Here is a 20,954-nt window from a genome sequence, read left to right as displayed (position 1 = left end):
TTTATTTTTTCTTTTTTCTGGAGACAGGGTCTCACTCTGTTGCCTAGACTGAAGTGCAGTAGCGTGGGGATCCTCCTGCCACAGCCTCCTGAGTAGCTAGAACTACATAGGTGTACACCCCCATGCCTGGCTAATTTTGTATTTTTTGCAGAGACTGTGATCTCACTATGTTGCCCAGGCTGGTCTCAAACTCCTGCCCCAAGTGTTGGGATTACAGGCACGTGAGCAAGCACACACGACCCTGATGGGTGTTTCCATACTTCTCACTACATCCCCCACTCAGAGATTGATAATTTAAGTTTTTCAGTATCCCTACCAAATACTGATAGTAATTAAACCCTTCCTTGAACCCCTTGCAGATGGTATCTGTGAAAATCAAATGAGAGAATCAATGGGGAAGTGCTTTGAAAGTTATACATTGCTAAGTAAACTGAAGGGCCCTGGGATGTGTCTTCAATGAGCGGGTTTGAACTCTGCATCTGGTAATTGGAGCTTTCAGAGACTGATATTCCTGCTGTGACCACCCTAAGTTGGGAGGCAGAAATGTTTCAAGAATATAGGGAAAGTGAAGTTGCTATAGTGAATGAGGTGGTTAACAAAATAGTATGTACTGAAAATCTCTCAAAACAGAAAGGTCAAAATGCTTTCATTATTGAGTGCTTTAAAAATGGTTTGGTTTTTTTTTTGAGATGGAGTCTCGCTCTGTCACCCAGGCTGGAGTGCAGTGGCACAGTCTAGGCTCACTGCAAGCTCCACCTCCCGAGTTCACGCCGTTCTCCTGCCTCAGCCTCCCAAGTAGCTGGGACTACAGGCACCCGCCGCCGCGCCCGGCTAATTTTTTGTGTTTTTTAGTAGAGACGGGGTTTCACCGTGTTAGCCAGGATGGTCTCGATCATCTGACCTCGTGATCCACCCGCCTCGGCCTCCCAAAGTGCTGGGATTACAGGCATGAGCCACCGCGCCAGGCCTTAAAAATGCTTTAAAAATAGTTATTCAAGGCCAGGCACGGTGGCTCACACCTGTAATCCCAGCACTTTGGGAGGCAAAGGCGGGTGGATCATCAGAGGTTGGGAGTTTGGAGACCAGCCTGACTAACATGGAGAAATCCCGTCTCTACTAAAAATACAAAAGAAATTAGCCAGGTGTGGTGGCGCATGCCTGTAATCCCAGCTACTCAGGAGGCTGAGGCAGGAAAAACGCTTTAACCTGGGAGGTGGAGGTTGCAGTGAGCCGAGATCGCACCATTGCACTCCAGCCTGGGCAACGAACAAAACTCCATCTCAAAAAAAAAAAAAAAAAAAAAAAAGTTATTAAAGCCAGGTGCAGTGGCTCATGCCTGTAATCCCAGCACTTTAGAAGGCTGAGGCAGGAGGACTGCTTGAGCCCAGGAGTTCAGACCAGGCTGGGCATCATAGCAAGACCTAGTCTCTACCCAAGTAATAATAATAACAAAAAATTAGCCAGACACAGTGGTGCCAGCTGTGGTCCCAGCTATTCAGAAGGCTGAGGTGATGGGATGATCCCTTGAGCCCAGGAGGTTGAGGCTGCAGTGGCAACTGTACTCCAGCCTGTGTAACAGAGTGAGACCCTGTCTCAAAAAAACCCCAAAATAATAGTCGTTCATTCATTCCTGTCTTACCAAGGGATGTGGAAATGAGAAGTTCAGTATTTGCCTGGAGGAAGTGTAGAATACACAGAGCAGAGAATACAATCATAGCTACCATTTCTTTTATTTATTTATTTATTTATTTTTTTTTTTTGAGATGGAGTCTCGCTCTGCCGCCCAGGCTGGAGTGCAGTGGCCAGATCTCAGCTCACTGCAAGCTCCGCCTCCCGAGTTCACGCCATTCTCCTGCCTCAGCCTCCCAAGTAGCTGGGACTACAGGCGCCCGCCAGCTCGCCCGGCTAGTTTTTTGTATTTTTTAGTAGAGACGGGGTTTCACCGTGTCAGCCAGGATGGTCTCGATCTCCTGACCTCGTGATCCGCCCGCCTCGGCCTCCCAAAGTGCTGGGATTACAGGCTTGAGCCACCGCGCCCGGCCGCTACCATTTCTTAAAGACCTACTGTGAGCCAGGGACAGTGTTAGGGGCTTCCTACATATTATCTTATTTAATACAAGCAATCATCTTGAAGGTAGGAATTATCTTCAACAATAATGAGGAATTAACTACCAGAGAGGTAAAGGGAGTTTATCCAAGGTCACGCATGTAAATGCAAGAGTCAAAATTAAAATCCACGTCTGCCTGAATGCCAAAGCTCATATACTCTCCCACACTAATAAGGTGAGAGTAATCCATTCACTGAAAAAAATATTTGAGTGCCTCGGGCCGGGCTCAGTGGCTCACGCCTGTAATTTCAGCACTTTGGGAGGCCAAGGCGGGCGGATCACGAGGTCAGGAGATCAAGATCATCCTGCCCAACATGATGAAACCCTGTGTCTACTAAAATACAAAAATTAGCTGGGCGTGGTGGCGAGCGCCCAGCTACTCGGGAGGCTTAGGCAGGAGAATCGCTTGAACCCAGGAGGCGGAGGCTACAGTGAGCCGAGATCGCGCCACTGCACTCCAGCCTGGCGACAGAGCGAGACTCCGTCTCAAAACAAAACAAACAAAATACATATATATTATATTGTGGGCCGGGCGCGGTGGCTCACGCCTCTAATTCCAGCACTTTGGGAGGCAGAGGCGGGCGGATAGCCTGAGATTAGGAGTTTAGAGACCAGCCTGGCCAACGTGGTGAAACTCCGTTTCCACTAAAAATACAAAAATTAACTGGGCGTGGTGGCGGGCGCCTGTAATCCCAGCTACTCCGGAGGCTGAGGTAGGAGAACTGCTTCAACACAGGAGACGAAGGTTGCAGTGAGCAGATATCGCGCCACCGCACTTCAGTCTGTGCGACAGAGCGAGACTCGTCTCAAAAAAAAAAACTGTGTCGTGTGCTTCAACTAAACTAGGAAAGAAATCGTGGGATTCTAATCTTTAGCTCTAATCGCCACGCCCCTTCACCCGAACTCTATTTCCCAACATGCCCCGGGTTCCTATAAGTCTGCAGTCATTGTGACGTAGTCCCACAGCCTTCTGGGAAGCGTATTTTATTTGTTCTCCAGCTGGGAAAAGGCTTAGGGCTGTGGACTACCCCTCCCGTGAGGTAGTGCGCAACTCCACCCTGTTCGCGGCGTCTTCGAACGCGCCGCGGTAGCCATGTTGGACGTGGCCAGCACAGGGGCCGGCACCACGGGGTTATCGAAGCAGCTGTCACGATGCTGGGGTCCCTGGTGTTGAGGAGAAAAGCACTGGCGCCACGGCTACTCCTCCGGCTGCTCAGGTCCCCAACGCTCCGGGGCCATGGAGGTGCTTCCGGCCGGAATGTGACCACTGGGAGTCTCGGGGAGCCGCAGTGGCTGAGGGCAGCCGCCGGGGGGCGCCCTGGAACATCGCCGGCCTTGTTCTCCGGACGCGGGGCAGCCACCGGGGGGCGCCAGGGAGGACGCTTCGATACCAAATGCCTCGCGGCTGCCACTTGGGGACGCCTTCTTGGCCCCGAAGAAACACTTCCAGGACAGGACAGCTGGAACGGGGTCCCCAACAGGGCCGGACTGGGCATGTGGGCCCTGGCCACAGCGCTGGTTGTTCATTGCTACAGCAAGAGTCCGTCCAACAAGGGTGATTATGAGATCTGGATCTGAGGAAGGGAGAGGCGGGAAGATTGTCCTAACTTCGTATCTTAGAAGGGTGGGAGGTACTTACAGGTTTAGATCTTTAGAGCCTAAGTCTTGGAGGGACTCAGACATCATCTGGTTACAGGGGCAGGGTGTTGCCCTAGAGACCTCATCACCTCAGAGTTGTATAATCTCCTATCATAGATCCGCCTCCCCTCTCTGGGCATGATTTTATCCATCTGTACAATGGGGATCTTGGACTAAACATCTAATATTACAGCATGGTCCCCTTATGTTTCTCATATTCTGCGTGGTCCAATTCCTCCTTCCTGAGATCTCCAGGAAACGGAAACTATGGGGTGTTTTAAGGGCAACTTCTAGATGGTTTAGAGAAGTTGCCAGACTGCCCCCCGCCAACCCCCGTCACCAAACGTGCCAGAGTCAGGAAGAACCTGACTCGGTTCTAATGCCAGCTTGACCTTTATTTATTTATTTATTTATTTATTTATTTATTTATTTTTGAGATGGAGTCTCTCTCTGTCGCCAGGCTGGAGTGCAGTGGCGCGATCTCGGCTCACTGCAACCTCTGCCTCCTGGGTTCAAGCTATTCTCCCGCCTCAGCCTCCCGAGTATCTGGGACTACAGGCGTGCGCCACCATGCCCAGCCAATTTTTGTGTTTTTAGCTCTTGGTCAGGACGGTCTCGATCTCTTGACCTCGTGATCCACCTGTCTCGGCCTGCTGAAGTGCTGGGATTACAGGTGTGAGCCACCGCTCCTGGCCAATTTATTTATATAGTGAAGGATAATTTCTTAACATTTTTACAGTACTGTTATTTTGATTCCTTTTGGAGTTAAGCGGCCTGAGTCTGTCAGGGTCAGGATTTTGCTATGTCTGGTCTCACATGCTGTTAGGTGATCTTGCCATGTGGGATAGTTGGCAGGAGAAGGAAGGTGGATTCCTGGAGGCCCAAGGGCAACTGCTGGGGGACTGGCTGATCCTGATTAGCATCTCATCTGGATCCATGAAGCTAAGCAGCAGCTGAGAGAGTGGACAGAGAGCCAGACTTATGACCTATGTGAATCCAGCCATTCAGGTTCTTAGTCATTCATCAAGAAGACAGACTGAGGCATGGTGTCCATAGATTCCGTGCACCCCAAGCTCTGAGAATTTGGAGCAAGAATGGGGGAGTGGGGAGTGCCTTGACTTCCATTCGTTTGATGTGGCCAGTTGTAAAGGAAGGACTTTGGTCTGGGAGAGACAACACTGGGGATCTTGTTTTGGTTCTGTGTCTAACTCTCATTGTGAATTTGGACTTTTGCGTCTCCTCAGTGGTTTTCTGTTTCCTCATCTACAAAATGAGGGTGTTGACATAGACGCTAAGGGCATCTAGCTTAGGCATGCTGTAATCCTGTAACTTCCAGCATTTTTGGGGGTACCCACTGTGCGTCTAGTTTTAGGCTAGGTGTGTGGGAAGTCCTAACTTAACACAAAATCAGTCAAGGGGTTAGTGCAGGCAGTTGGAATGTAGGGCTGGTGAGTGGTGCTGTGTGTTGTTGGGGGATCAGAGGGCCAGTAGGGTCAGGAAAGCCTTCCTGGAGTGTTGGAGACCCCAGAGTATGGGAAATGCGAACTTGAGTTCTGAAGGATGAAGTAGAAATGAAAAGGAGAGTGACTTTGTGAGCCCCATGAGAGCAGGAAATGTATCTTCTCTTTTGTTTTTTCAGGTTATACCAGCAACTTTCCCTAACACCTAGACATCATTTGTCCATCACAGTGTCTGGAACTTAGTAGGTGCTCAGTAAATGTGTGAGACTTGGATTATATTCCATGCAAAGGCTTCAGGGAATGGAAATTAGAGTTTCAGGGCACCATGGTGTGAGCAGGGGCTTTCTGAGTGGCCAGCTTGGTTGGAAGATAAGGTCTTTGGAATTAGATGAGAGCAGATGGAGTGGGGCTTGGATGCCAGTCAGGGGTGGGGTGGGTGAGGGTGTTGGAATTTCTTCTGTAGGCAGTGAAGAGTCATGGAAGGTTCATGAGCAGGGAATGTCCTGAATCCAGTGTATTTGGTGAGGTCTTGCCTAAGAAGTTCCTGGGGGTTCCAAACTGGACTTTGTGGCCTATGAACTCCAGCAAGAATACCAGGCTCTGTGTATAATAGATAATGGTCAAAGCCATGACCAGTTCCTGCTGGAACTGACTTGCCAGCTACCCTGTCCCCTTGAATTAGAGTTTTGACCCTCAGTGCAGTATGGTAGAAACTGAACCCCTTTAGAAGCAAGGAGGCCCTGGTTCTTAGCTCATTCCTCACTCTGTAACCTTGTAGAAGCCACATTTTTTTCTGCAGAGTGAGGGGAGAGTGGATACAGCCATCTCTAAGGAAGTCTTGATCCCCTCCCAGCTGGTGGCTGTCTGAGCCATGCTTGGGTATGTGCTTTGGGTACATTTGGTGAGGTAAGTAGAAAGGACCTGTCACTGGAATCTAGGCCAGGAGGCATCAGTGTCTGAACCACAGGACTGGCTTTCATATGCATGATAAGGTGTATCGTACAGATAAGGAAACTCAGGCTCAGGAGGTTAGATAAGTGTGCTAGGTCATACAGCAAATACGCGACAGAGCTGGGCTAGACCCCAGGTCTGACTGTCTCCAGATCCTGCTCTTTCACTCCACTCCAGTGCATTTGCTCATGGGTGAGTCTGTTGGCTGGCCTGAGAGTTCCCTGAGTCAGGGCTGGCTATAAGTCCGTTCAGTGCCCAGCAGTGTAGCTCACAACCAGGCTGGGCACACAGGGTTCCATGTACCTGATATTGAGCTAGTTGTGCCTCTCCTGTTGACTTTTGAGTTTTTCTGAGTCAATCCAATTTTCTCTATGGCCACAAGGTGGTGGCAACAGCCTGCAGGCTGCCCAGACCAGGCCAGACTGACTTAGCTAGCATTGCTTTTCTTCTAGGCTTAGTGTTTCCTAACCAGAATCTCTGCTTTGGGTCTCCCTTTCCTGTGCTTAGCACTGGGGAGTTTGCAGACGTCTCAACTGTAATTTCATCTCCTTGACATCCTTGTGAAGCTGGCAGGGCAAGGAGTTTTGTCTGTGTTTTGCAGTCAGGGAAGCTGTGGTTGAGAGGGAGAAGAGCTGTCATGGTCACGTGGTGAGTAGTGGGAGTGGAATGGAGCCAGATCTCAAAGACTCCTAGTTGAGGCCTTCTGCATCCTCAGAGAGACCTGCACCCTGCTTGCTCCCCTCATTCTACCTTTCCCTTTGGGTTTATGACTTTTGACATCAAGATTCAGAACTGGGTTGAAGAACTAGAGTTGAGGGAGAAAGCGGACAAGGTCAGGGAATGGTTAGTAATAACTCTTACAGGAACATAAAACATACTATGCAGAGCTTCACAGATTATGAAGAGCACACTATTTACCATAGGCAAGACGTGGTGCTAGCAGTTGACATGCATTCCCTCTATGATGAGAGGAGTTAAGAGTTTGGGCTCTATAGCAGAAAGGTGTGGAAGTCAGGTTGTTAACAGTGGCCACCATGTGGGAAGGGAATGATTAGCTTTCTCATTATATATTGTGGCATCAGTTTGCTTGTTAAAGTCCATGATTCTAAAGTACTGCTACTGTCTTAGTGGGCCCTCCATGCAGTCCCGAGGCAGGTGTGTCCTGGCCACGGATCTGACCAGTGCCCCCTTTCTCTTCAGATGCAGCCCTGTTGGAAGCTGCCCGTGCCAACAATGTGCAAGAAGTCACCAGGTGAGTTGAACCCCAGGCCTTGCTCTCCCTGACAGGAGAGGCTGAGCAGGGCGAGCCTCTTCTTGTGTGATGACTTTGCTTTAGAGGAAATCCTCACCCTAAGCTGGAAACTGTCCCCTGTGACATCTCTGTAGTTACGGAGTCACCTGGGCTCCCTTGACCCAGATCACCCCTTAGATATTTTCTGTAGGGAGTCAGCTCCCAAACATCCCTGGATCCTTCAGCTATTTTTTATTTTTTATTTTATTTCTTTATTTTTTTTGAGACAGAGTCTCGCTGTGTCGCCCAGGCTGGAGTGCCATGGCGCCATCTCGGCTCACTGCAAGCTCCACCTCCCGGGTTTACGCCATTTTCCCGCCTCAGCCTCCGAGTAGCTGGGACTACAGGCGCCCGCCACCACGCCCGGCTAGTTTTTTGTATTTTTAGTAGAGACGGGGTTTCACCATGTTAGCCAGGATGGTCTCGATCTCCTGACCTCGTGATCCACCCGCCTCGGCCTCCAAAAGTGCTGGGATTATAGGCTTGAGCCACCGCGCCTGGCCTTCCTTCAGCTATTTTGTTCTTCACTGGGTTGGTTTGGACTCCCCCCGACCCCCACATCCTGTGGGTTCTTCTCTGAATCTTCTGATTTGTTGTCATTTCCTTGGGGATAGCCACGTGTTACTGCTTGCTGACTGGATGGGTTGCAGGTGGGCATCTATGGAAGGGCTTGGGGATTTGGGACAGAGTTGGAAGAGACCATCTGCCAGAAGGTCTGGGGCTAGAAATGCCTGCCTTCAGGGCCAGGGGCCCATACCTGGCTCTGCCCAGGGACAGACTGCATTTCTGTAGCTTCACTGGCTCAGCTAGTCCCCAGTGACCACTGGGAGGTTGAATTTGAGGCTTATTATTCGGCAAGGGCAAGATTCAACTAGGCTCAACCCAGTGCCAGGTACAGGGCAGAGTCTGTGTCCAGGAGGGATGCTCAGACTGGGGCCAGCATGGGGCATCAGTTACAGGGCTATTGGTTAAGGGCAGAGGTCTTATTCTTGTTGAAACTACTGGCCCCCACTGGGCCTAACCTTGGCCTCTCTTGGCCCTTTATATAGAACTAAGTGGCCACAGGACACCCCCCTTCCTTGCCATCATGTCCGCATGTTAGACAAGAAGTCAGGTCTTGGGGTGGCTATTTCCACACCCAGTGCTACAGGCCCTTAGTGTTCTTCCCCACTTCAGCTTCCTGAACATACAAGAAAATGTTGAAAAGCAGCCATGGCCCCACCAAGACTTACTGCTTTGATTCCCTTTCATTTTATCTGCAGCATTATTATTGATTCTCAAGAGTGCTTTTGAGTATTAATGTTCAAGCCTTAGTTTTTAATAAACCACTTTTGGAAGTATGGGCTGGGAGTTGTTTTGTAGCCAAATAAATATGATGGAGCAATAGTTTAATAAACATGCAATGATGCATCTTAAAAACCAAGCACAGATGTCATCCTGTTGTTATAAGAGCCATTCATAACTGCAGGCTGTGTGTGGCATCTTCATTCCTCGAGAAACAGATGTGCCTTGCTTCATTCTGCTGCAGTGCAAGGGAGTTACGAGTATGGAAACTGACCCTTGCTGACCCTGGAATCACCTGTTGGCTACTGCTGAGGGCTGCCAGGCTGCGGCTTTCCCCTTTTGGCGGTACATTTGCAGAGCAGCAATGTTGGGAATCCATTCTTCCATCCCCCAGGGGATGCCACTACCCTATTCCATTGAGCTGCCAAGCATTGATTATTTAGTTCTTTCAAATACATGTTTTTCTAGTAGCAATTAAACACCCACCTCCAAAATACACAAAGTAATTGAACTTAACAGTGTATGTGTGATTCAGACAATTTTTCTGAACATTCATTCTCATGTGGATAGTGTCTGTGGGGGCTTTTCATGTGTATCCCCAGGCTGTAGCCTGCTTTTCTCCTGCCTCCTCTTGTCCCACCTCACTTGGTCAGGATGACCCTGTCAGAATCTCCCTTCACTCCACGTGAGGACATCAGAGATGAGCAAGGCACAGACCTGCCCTCAGCGCCCATCTCATACAAGACCACAGAGCTGGGAGCAAGCTGAGCAAAGGTGGGAAGCAGATGCTGGCTGGCTGCTGGGCCTGCAGAATATGTTGATGCTCCTGAGGTGGGATTTGTACAGAGTGTCAGGAAAGAGGGAAGGTTGTCTGAGAGAAGCTGGAATGTCCAAGGCCTGCCATGCCCAGGGTGAGGAGTTTTGAACTCTTACTCTATACACAGTGGGGAGACGTGGGAAGTTTTTGAGCAGGGGAATGACCCAGTTAAGGCTGACTTGCAGAGGAATGAAGGATGGACTGCATTGGGGAAAGGCTGAGAGCCAATCTGTTAGGAGGCTGCTTCTGTTTCAGTAAGACAGATTCAAGATGATGAAGGCCTGAAGGAGGACATCCTTCCCTCCCCTTCCCCCAAAGCAGTTCGTGATTATGAAAGAATGAGTGGGCCTCTGCTGGGCACTGCAGGTGGGGGTAGAGGGAGCCTGACTATCCTTGCTAGAAGGAAACTTTCTGGAATTCCTACAGCAGGTCCTTATTCAGCCTTTCTGTACCCTAGACTCTGTACAGGTGGTTCCTGCTGCTCTTTATTTCTTACTCTGTGTCCTGGGCTCTTAGCTCTACCCAACAGACCTGCCTACAGCAGGATAGAATCCCATGCTCATTTTTTTCTTTTTTAAATTTACACATACAGTCATGCGTTGCTTAACAATAGGGACACATTCTGAGTAGTGCAATTTCATTACTGTGTGAACATCATAGAGTATACCCAAACCTAAATGGTAATAGCCCACCACACACCTAATCTATGTATGGTATAGCCTGTTGCTCCTGGGTTAGGAATCTGTATAGCACATTATTGTCCTGAATACTGTAGGCAATTCTAACACAATGGTAAGTATTTGTGTATCTAGACATATGTAAATACAGAAAAGGTACTTTGTTGCACTATGATGTTGAGACAGTTACAGTGTCACAAGGGGATAGGAATTTTTCAGCTTCATTATAATCTTATAGGACCACATCCTAAATGCAGTCTATTGTTAACCAACACATCATTGTGTAGCGCATGACTGTAGGTTACATATGATTGGGTCACCGTGTATATGATTGGTATGGTCAATGATAGCAGTATTTAGAACAAAACTCAGACCTAGTAAATAATATTGTCCTTTACCCTTCTTCCCCACTTGACCTCTCTGGGGCTCTGTACTGTGCCTGTCTCTACTTGACCTCCCCCAGCTCCTGTCCTTAGCCCCAGAGTCTTGGGAAAGTTCTGGATAGTGAAGGGCAGAATCCTAAGGCTCTTCTGCTCCAAAGGGGGAGGTGCTCGATCTTCTTCTTCAAGGACACCCTGGAATCTTCAGTCCACGGGCCCTGGATGCGAGTCCTCCACACAGACGGCCCTCTGCCCTGTGTGTTCATTATCCTCTGCTTACACCTTTCAAAGCTCTAGTGCTGCTTTCCTTACAGAGCCTTCTTGGATTCCTCCCAGCTGGGTGTGATCTCATCTTCATTTGCCCCTTTCCCCCCACTTTCATCCTTAACCTTCCTTCTGGTCTGGGAGAGTACGAGGGTCATCTAGGAAGGGCCATGGCACCTTGTCACAGGAGGGAGCTCCTTTTGTGGAAGAAAAGCTGGAGGTCAGGTTGGAGAAGTGGCGCTGAATACCACTTGCCACACTGGTCTTTATAGGAAGAAGTCTGTGGACTGTATTTCATCTGAAACTGCTGGATTGTGTGCCTCCTGAAGGGCAGGGACAAGGTTGTGTTTTCTACCATCTTTTACCCTGTTCCACAGCACAGTGGCACTTACTTGTTTTTTGTGACTCTTTCTTTGCTTTTTATTGACTTTTCAGTGTACCTGAAGTAAGCAGTCCAGAGTCTTACTTTCACACTCCCCTTGGCTATATCAGAGGGAGGCCAGGTCTCTTCTCCTTCCTCCCTCCCTCCCTGCCTCCCTCCCTGTGTAACATCCATTTCCTCCCTTCTCCGGTGAGGCACTTAAGTTCATCCATCTCTGGCTCCTCAGAAGTGGAAGCCTGGCCTCCCACCTGTCAGCAGTATGAGCAGGTGGTCCTGCTCCTGTGCTTACCCCAAACCTGAGCCTGAGGAACTGCTCACCCGAAACCTAGGGCACAAGGCAGACTGGAGGCACATCTGTCCAGGCTCAGGCCAAGCCCTGTGAGGAGTTGTCAGGATTGGGACTGGGAAAGGTGAGACCTCCTGTTCTCCCAGCGGAGATCACATTTCCTTCAGGACTAACTGGGTGAAAGACAACACCCCTACCCATCTCCCTTCTCCCGGCAGGGGGCTAGGCCTCTGCTGAGTGCTTCCCTCAGTTGTTTATCAGCCCAAGCTGTCTAATAAAGGAAGCCTGGTGAGATCAGTCTTGGGCCTCAGACTGCCTGCTCTTTTTCTCCAGGATTTATTTGTTCATTTGACAAAGAGCATCTGCCCTATCCTGAGTCCTCTGCTTGACACAGGGAACACTTGAGCAGGCATGATTCCTGCCCATTGTGACAGAGTCAGGGGTAAGCTGTGGCAATAGGGTGGTCAATGCTGTGAGACAGGAAACTACAGGGGCTGTAGGAGACCAGAGGACAAACAGCCTGGGGGATCTGAGAAAGCCTTCTAGAGGAAATGACACCTGGTCATAGACTTAAAATATCAGTTGGGCTTTGTAAATAGAAGGGGAAGGCATTCCGGGCAAAAAGGGCAGCATATGTGGTAGCACGAGGCAAGGAGCAGCCTGGGGGGTGTGCGGGAGGGGAAGTCACTTGCTGTTCTGTGTTGCTGGATCGCAGTCTGAGGCCAGGAGGGACTGGAGATAGGTAGGGATCTGGTTGTGGAGAACATAGATTGACTCTCTGTCCCTCAGTCGCCCATCTGTCCAGCCTGTGCTTTGCGCCTAGCCCTGAGCTGAATTTGGAGGAGGAGGGTGGCAACAAAATGAGGAAGGAGAAACAGTCCCTGCCCTGGAGGAGCTCGTGTGCCCTCTGGTGAGGAAGAAGGACATGAGTCAAACATTGAGAGCCAGTGAAACAAGGGACAAATTATCTACCTTCCAACTAACGTGAAAATGGTAATACCTAACCCTACAGAGTGGCAGAGCCATTGCTACTAATAACAAAATGATTAATTCATTCAGCCAATACTTATGAGTGCATATTCGGAACTAGGCATTGGGCTGAATGTGGCAGATAACAGTAATGAACAAGACTGGCGCAGTCCCTGCCCTCTTGGCACAGTCCAACTAGGAGTCAGATGACTAATTATGCAACTATAATTATGTACTTCAAAGTGAAGTACAATTTGTCTTCTCAACAAATGGTGCTGGGTCGACTGGATATCGACATGCAAAAGAACACAGTTGGACCCTTATCTAATGCCATACATAAAAATGAACTCAAAGTGGTTCATGGACTTAAATGTAAGAGTAAAACTATAAAATTCTTAGAAGAAAACATAGGAGTAAATCTTTGTACCTTGGGTTGGGCAAAGCTTTCTTAGATGTGGCTCCAAAACACAAGCAATGAAAGAAAAAAAATTGGACTTTATCAAAATTAAAAACTTTCATGCTTCAAAGGACACCATCAAGAAAGTGAAAAGACTCTCACAGAATGGGAGAATAATTTGCAAATCATGTATCTGATAAGGGACTTGCATCCAGAATACATAAAGAACTCTTAACAACTTAACAGTAAAAGGTAATTTAAAAATGGGCTGGCCATGGTTGGCAGCCTGAGCAGGAGGGTCACTTGAGGCCAGGAATTTGAGACCAACCTGGACAATGTAGCAAGACTCTGCCTCAAAGAGAAAAAAAAAATTAGCCAGATGTGGTGGCATGTGCTTGTAGTCCTAGGTACTTGGGAGGCTGAGGCGGGAGCATCATTTGAGCCTGGGAGTTGGAGGTTATAGTGAACTGTGATTGCACCACTGCCCTCCAGCCTGTGCAACAGAGTGAGACCCTGTCTCTTAAAAAAAAAAAAGGACAAAGTATTTGAATAGATGTTTCTTCAGAGAAAATATACAAATGACCAATAAGCAGTTGAAAACATGCTCAACCCTCATTAGGAAATTCACATCAAAACCTGACACCATTAGGATGGCTGTAATAAAAAAGACTAATAAGATGAAGTTAAGTGTTGGTGAAGGTGTGGAGACGTTGGAACCCTCATAGACATTGGAACCCTCATACATTGCTGGTGGGCATGTGAAATGGTGTAGCCATTTTGGAAAACAGTTTGATAGTTCCTCAAAATGTTAAACAGGAGTTACCATAAGACCCAGCAAGTCCACTCTAGGAATATGCCCCAGAGAAAGGAAAACATGAACACTCGTATACATGAGTGTTCATAGCAGCATTATTCATATTAGCCAAAAAGTGGAAATGTGAACCTAAAGGAAAAAACTAAAGCAAAATTAGTAGAAAGAGTTTATTGGGGCCAAGTTTGGGGACTGCAACCCAGGAGTCTAGATTCAAGTTGCCATAAATATATGCTGCAGATTAGCAACAGTTGCAAGTGGGTTTTTAAAGGGAAAAACAAGAGGAACTTTCTTTGTTTTTGTTTTTGTTTTTGTTTTTTTGAGACAGAGTCTCGCTGAGCCGCCCAGGCTGGAGTGCAGTGGCGCGATCTCAGCTCACTACAAACTCCGCCTCCTGGGTTCACGCCATTCTCCTGCCTCAGCCTCCCAAGTAGCTGGGACTACAGGCGCCCGCTGCCATGCCTGGCTAATTTTTTGCATTTTTAGTAGAGTCAGGGTTTCACCGTGTTAGCCAGGATGGTCTCGATCTCCTGACCTCGTGATCCGCCCGCCTTGGCCTCCCAAAGTACTGAGATTACAGGCGTGAGCCACCTCGCCCAGCCCTTTCTTTGTTTTTGAGACAGAATCTCAGTCCATCACCCAGGCTGGAGTGCAGTGGCGTGATCTCAGCTCATTGCAACCTCCGCCTCCTGAGTTCAAGTACCTCAGCCTCCCGAGTAGCTGGAATTACAGGCACACGCCACCATACCTGGCTAAGTTTTGTGTATTTTTGTTTTTTTTAAGTAGAGATGGGGTTTCACCATATTGGCCAGACTGATGTCGAACTCCTGACCTCAAGTGATCTGCCCACCTCGGCCTCCCAAAGTGCTGGGATTGGCCTGAGTCACCACGCAGCAGAGACACTTTTTAAGTTGTTTACCAATAATTTACATTACAATAACATAAGCTATTGATGGGCTATACATTGTTCTTTATATCACATATTCCAGGAACAACAGGAAAGTAATGGGTGAGGCAGCTAGTTAGGAAACTACAGGGGAGAAAAGAAAGAAGAAAATGGCTTTAAACAATTGCCCCCAAGCATGGGGCAGGGGTGTGGGGTCATGGCTGAGTCTTATACTCAGGTCTCTCTGGGCCTGATATATTTTGCATCAAAATATGATAGAACAGTACATCAGAATATTATTCATCAATTCGAAGGAGGTACTGATACATGCTACAACATGGATGAACCCTGAAAATATGCTAAGTGAAAGAAGCTAATCACCGAAGGCCACTGTCTTTGTCTGTTTGGGCTGCTATAACAGAATACCACAGGTTGGGTGGTTTATGAACAGCAGACATGTATTGCTCTCAGTTCTAGGGAACAAAGTCCTAGATCAAAACCTCTGTGTAAACGAGATTGAAGTGAACTCTTAAGGATGAAGAGAAAGGCGGAAGACAGTTCAGTTAGAGGGAATAGCAGGTGGAAGGTCTTGAGTCAAAGATGTGGAGAAATTGAGGAATTGAGAGAAGGCCAACAAGGCTGGACCCTAGAAAGCAAGGGGGAGAGTGGTGTCACATGAAGTTGGAGTTAAGCAGGGACCATACCACACTGGGTCTGTAGGCCATAGTAACAGTTTTTATTTTTGTCCTAAGAGCATGGGCAACCACTGAGGAATTTTCAGCCAGTATGTGTATGTGTGAGAAAGACTAACAGGTACACATTGTGACATGATACAGATCTGCAGTTTTAAAAGATCATTCTGGTTGTTTGGTAGAGAACAGATTGGTAGAGATCTGTGGTGGATGCTGGAAGACTGGTTGAAAAGCAGCTGGAGTAGTCCAGGTGAGAGAAGATGTGACATGGACTAAGATGTCAGCAGCAGAGGGGGAGGAAGTAAGCTCGATAGGACTTGGTGGCGGTTAGGACAGTGCCTGGCACAGTGCCTGCCACACAGTAAGTGTTCAATAAATGAACGAATAGAATTGGATGTGGCTGATTAGGGAGAAGAGGGTCTTAACGAATTTCAGTTTTCTGGCTCGATCATCTGTGTAGATGCTCTTACCATTCACTGAGATGTGGATCCCTGAGGAACACTGGGTTTGGGGGGAAAGATTATGAGTTCAGTTTTAAACATGCTGAATTTAACATGCCAGTGGAAACGTCAATTAGGCAGTAGAACCTCTGGATCCTTCTGACTTCCTGCTATATGTACCATGTTGCCTCTTAAATTATCATGTAGGAGATTCTTTTGGTGTCCTGTTTTGATTTCCGGTTTTATGGCTTTAGAAAATAAATAACTTCATACTAGCCCAAGCTGGTTTACTAGATGGCTTTGGGGAAAAAAAATCTGATTTGGTTTACAGTTCAGGAAAAAAGAAAGGGTTGGGCTTTGATGAGGGGTAAACATACTTCTTCTAGCTTTGCATTGATGGCTTGGTTTGGTTCTTGTCCCTGGATGCCCCAGCTTGGGAATTGAGGCACTTGCTGTCCATGTGCCAGGATTGAGGTGTCCAGAATGTGCTTAGCTACAACATAGGTAAATGTCCTGCACATTGATCCAGGGATTTCATCTAATTAACAAAACCCTGGCTGTTAAATACATTTGGCTGTCTCGGGGCCTCAGAGAGGCTGTCTGTTTATTGATTGTTGTATCATTTTGGCTGGATGGGAAGATATTAATACTGGCATCAGAGCAACCAAAACATCCAGCTCTCTTAATCAGAAAGTATGTAAATATCCTTGTGGCTTGCAGTGGATTGAAACAAAAGCTTTATCCTAGACCAAAGGTCAAGGCCTCAAGGGCATCACTCCTGTAATTTGATACTTACAGTGAGAGCTTCTGAAGATCCTCACACAGTTTTTTGAATGCTAGGGTATACACAGGTTTTTTGAATGCCTTTCCAGGATTTTGGAAAGGCAGCATAATGTTACAGAAAGAATGCAAGAGTTTTAGAATTAAAAGACCTCGTTTCTACTTTTGACATAGTTACTAACAAGCTATGTGACCATTAATAAGTCACTGAACTTCCCTATGTCTTAGCTTCCAAGTCTTGTTCATGGGGTCCCCACTGATAACTTTTAAATACAGTTCTCTAGTGTTCAGAGAAAACTGAGTCCTTCTGGAAGGGTCCAGATCACACACTGAAACCCTAGGCTTGCTCAAGTAGACCTTGTACCTGTCAAGCAGTTCTACAGAGTGGCCCAGGGCCTGGCTTCTTTTCTGGGGTATGTGGCTTGCTGTGGCTCTGATTGCTTGTTCCCGGGTGATGGAAGGCAATTGGGAAAGATTGGATTAGCAACTTCTCTGTAACTTCATGGGTAGGTGAGTTGTGGGAGCAGCTGGTCAACCGCCCAGAAGCCCTGCAGAGGCAGACAGTTGGCCATGAGCAGAGAACAGCCAGGGCCTAACGCAGTGGGCCTGGAGGGACAAGTCATGCCACTGAAAAGGAGCCCAGCCAGCCCTGTGTGGCCTTGGGCTAGTCTCTCAGTTTCCTCGGGGGCCTCCACTGTAAAATATCTTTGATATTACTTGTCTGATCACTCTCCCAGGATCTTGTGAGTATTTCAGGCAGGTGACTCCTTGTCTGGAAAATTCCTCATCCTTCGGTCATCACTGTCATATCTTCCTGAAAGCCTTCCCTGATCCCCCAGTGATACGGCTCTGATGAGTGGAGGGACACCAGGGCTCCTGTCTCATGTTGAATTAGATGAGACGACACGGACACACTTGGATTGGTTTTAAGGAGCGGAGAGTTTAATAGGCAAGAAGGGGCAAGAAGGAAGGGAGAAGGAAGAAGCTCCCCTGTACAGAGACAGAGGGAGGGGGTCTCCAAAGCCAGGAGAGGGAACCCCACCTGTCATGGATACCAGCCAGGTATATACAGAGGCTGGAGGAGGCGGTATCTGATTTGCATAGGGCTCAAGGGATTGGTTTGACTAGGCATGTCATTCATGTACCCTGCAAAAAAGCTGCCCTCCCACCCTAGCATTTTAATATGCAAGTGCAGGGCACCATGTCCTGAGTAGCTGGAATTACAGGCATGCGCCACCACGCCTGGCTAATTTTGTATTTTTAGTAGAGATGGGGTTTCTCCATGTTGGCCAGGCTGGTCCTGAACTCCCGACCTCAGGTGATCCACCTGCCTTGGCCTCCCAAAGTGCTGGGATTACAGGCGTGAGCCACTGTGCTCCGCCAGGTGGACCCAGTTTTTTTTAATGGACTTCATTTGCATATCAAAGGTTGCCAACCTAGCTCTAAGAACAGGGCTTTCCCAGAAACTTTTCTGGAGATGCTTTAAAAAACGAAAACTTCCCATGGACCTCTTTTCCTCTCTTATCTGCCTGAAATAATTTCTTAAAAACTCCTACAACGCCAGTATCTAGATTCCCATAGCACTATATACTATATAAGTACTGTGTAAGTGAGAGCACTTGGGATGGGTTATCTGTTTCCTTATCTCCCTCACAACATTGAGTTTTGGAGGGCAGCAGACCATTGTGGTGGTGTTTATCACTGTGCATGTAAATAGTTGCCAAATACTGAATATTATTGAAAGTTTGTTTTTTGTTTTTGTTTTTTGAGATGGAGTCTCATTCTGTTGCCCAGGCTCTGGAGTGCAGTGGCACAATCTCGGCTCACTGCAACCTCTGTCTCCCAGGTTCAAGCCATTCTCCTGCCTCAGCTTCCCTAGTAGCTGGGATTACAGATGACCACGACTGTGCCCAGCTAATTTTTGTGTTTTTAGTAGAGACGGGGTTTCACCATGTTGGCCAGGCTGGTCTCGAACTCCTGACCTCTTGATCCACCCACTTCGGCCTCTGAAAGTGCTGGGATTGCAGGCGTGAGCCACCATGCCCAGCCATTGAAAGCGTTTTGTGTTTCGTTTGTTTGTTTCTTTATTTCACTGAGACAAGAGCTCATCTTGTTGCACAGGCTGGTCTTGAACTCCTGGGCTCAAGCAATCCTCCTGCCTTGGCCTCCCAAAGTGCCAGGATTACAGATGTGATACACCACGCCTGGCTAAAAGTGTTCTGTAAATGATAAAAAGTTAAGCAAACTTTGTAGCTATTACAGTCATAATAAACGTGTAGACAGAGGACAAACAAAAATGAAGTAGTTCGATCATTTATTCATTAAACAAATAGTGCCTACTATGTGTGGCACTGTGCTTGGTAGATCAGCAGTCAGTCAGACATGTACAGGACTTGCCTCATGGACCTCAAAGCCTTGTCAGACATGAATCCTACAAATGCGAAATTACAATTAGTACAAATGCTGCAAAGGAAGGAGACAGAGAATCAGGAGAGCCAGTGACAGCCAGATTTCCCCTGGTCAGAGGAAGCTTGAGCTTGAAAGTGAAGGATAAGGAAGAGTTTGTCTAGGTGCAAAAGGGTGGGAAGAGCTCTCCTGGCACAAGGAACTTTTTTTTTTTTTTTTGAGACGGAGTCTTGCACTGTTGCCCAGGCTGGAGTGTAATGGCGCGATCTCGGCTCACTGCAAGCTCTGCCTCCTGGGTTCATGCCATTCTCCTGCCTCAGCCTCCCAAGTAGCTGGGACTACAGGCGCCCGCCATCTCGCCCGACTAATTTTTTGTACTTTTAGTAGAGATGGGGTTTCACCGTGCTAGCCAGCATGGTCTCAATCTCCTGACCTCATGATCTGCCTGCCTAGGCCTCCCAAAGTGCTGGGATTACAGAAGTGAGCCACTGCGCCCAGCAAGGAACTTTTATTGACAAGAATCCTGCAGGAGGAAGAAGCAAGGCTACTGTGAAGGACTGAAAAAGGCCACTGGTACTCCAGCTAGAGGAAGGTGCCAGAAGCCTAGAATAAGCAGACCCTGCAGGGCATCAGAGGCCACATGAAGTAGCTTTGTCTTTTTTTTTTTTTTTTGAGATGGAGTCTCGCTTTGTCACCCAGGCTGGAGTGCAGTGGCGCGATCTCGGCTCACTGCAAACTCCGCCTCCCGGGTTCACGCCATTCTCCTGCCTCAGCCTCCCAAGTAGCTGGGACTACAGGCGCCCGCCAACTCGGCTGGCTAATTTTTTGTATTTTTAGTAGAGACGGGATGTCACCATATTAGCCAGGATGGTCTCGATCTCCTCACCTTGTGATCTGCCCACCTCAGCCTCCCAAAGAGCTGGGATTACAGGCATGAGCCACCGCGCCTGGCCCTGGCTTTGTTTTTACAGCACTGGCAGCTGAGATGGGTTGAGAGGGGATCAATATGATCAGCAACCATTCTTATGACTGAGGAACATGAGGAACTGATGGGAGTGCCTTCCTGCTTATATGTGTCAGGCATCATCTTGGGCATGGTCCTGCCCTTTGAGGGACCACAAAGCTGTAATCTCTCAGGGCCTAACAGCAGGGGCAATTGTCAGGCTCTGCCTCCCTACCATCATTTCTGTAGCCCAAGTGCTGTCTCTCCTCTGAAATCCTGGCTTAATCAAAATCATAACACAATTCATGTCAGCACAGCCAGAATCAATTGGAATTTTTCTCCCAAGGAATTTTCCTGGAAACTGAGGAACAGAGATAAATCCAAGAATGTTGAAAACGATCAAGCCAGTGTGTTACTGTGCTTCTGATATTCACTTATGCTGCTTGCCTTGTAGTTCCTGTTCTGTCTCTGCCTTTTTGAAAAAACCTCAGAAAATTTCACTTTCTGAACTTTGAGGCTCTACTATGTCCTGCCTCCTTTATGTTCCTCTCCTTGTGATTCTGTCAATGGATGCAGATACAAGAGGATTTCCTTTTTTTTTTTTTTGGAGATGGAATCTCACTCTGCCGCCCAGAGCGGAGTGTTGCAGTGGTACAATCTTAACTCACTGCAACCTCTGTCTCCCGGGTTCAAGCGATTCTCCTGGCTCAGCCTCCAGAGTACCTGGGATTATAGGCGTGTGCCACCACACCTGGCTAATTTTTGTATTTTTAGTAGAGACAGGGTTTCGCCATGTTGGCCAGGCTAGTCTTGAACTCCTGACCTCGTGATCTTCCTGCCTCAGCCTGCCAAAGTGCTGGGTTTACAGGCATGAGCCACTGCACCTGGCCTTCAAGTGGATTTCTTATCATTAGCAGGAAGCAGTGGTGAGGACTTTGGAGTCTGACAAAACAAGGCTTGAATCCCAGCTGTGACCATTGGTTAGTTCTGTGACCTTGGACAAGTTGTCTAACCTCTCTAACCTTAGATTCTTCATCTGCAAAGTAGGGATGATAATTGACCTGCCTCACACCATTGCTGTGTCATGTTTAC

General features: G+C 47.9%; 1 protein-coding gene across 4 annotated transcripts in view; it reads left to right on the top strand.

The window, feature by feature from the left end:
- Positions 1-3,050: 3,050 nt before the first annotated feature.
- CLPB (ClpB homolog, mitochondrial AAA ATPase chaperonin) overlaps positions 3,051-20,954 on the top strand; it is a 149,388-nt gene continuing 131,484 nt past the window's right edge. For 3 of the 4 annotated variants that reach the window (XM_025356858.1, XM_025356857.1, XM_025356856.1), the window contains exons 1-2: positions 3,051-3,663; positions 7,358-7,409. In XM_025356858.1, the coding sequence (XP_025212643.1) occupies positions 3,261-3,663; positions 7,358-7,409 (455 nt within the window). In that variant the 5' untranslated portion in view covers positions 3,051-3,260. The remainder of the gene's footprint in view (positions 3,664-7,357; positions 7,410-20,954) is intronic. The other variant, XM_025356859.1, reaches the window with a different exon arrangement.

This window comes from Theropithecus gelada, chromosome 14 (genome assembly GCF_003255815.1).
Source record: "Theropithecus gelada isolate Dixy chromosome 14, Tgel_1.0, whole genome shotgun sequence".
NCBI lineage: Eukaryota > Metazoa > Chordata > Mammalia > Primates > Cercopithecidae > Theropithecus > Theropithecus gelada.
This window is presented reverse-complemented; position numbering and strand designations above follow the sequence as displayed.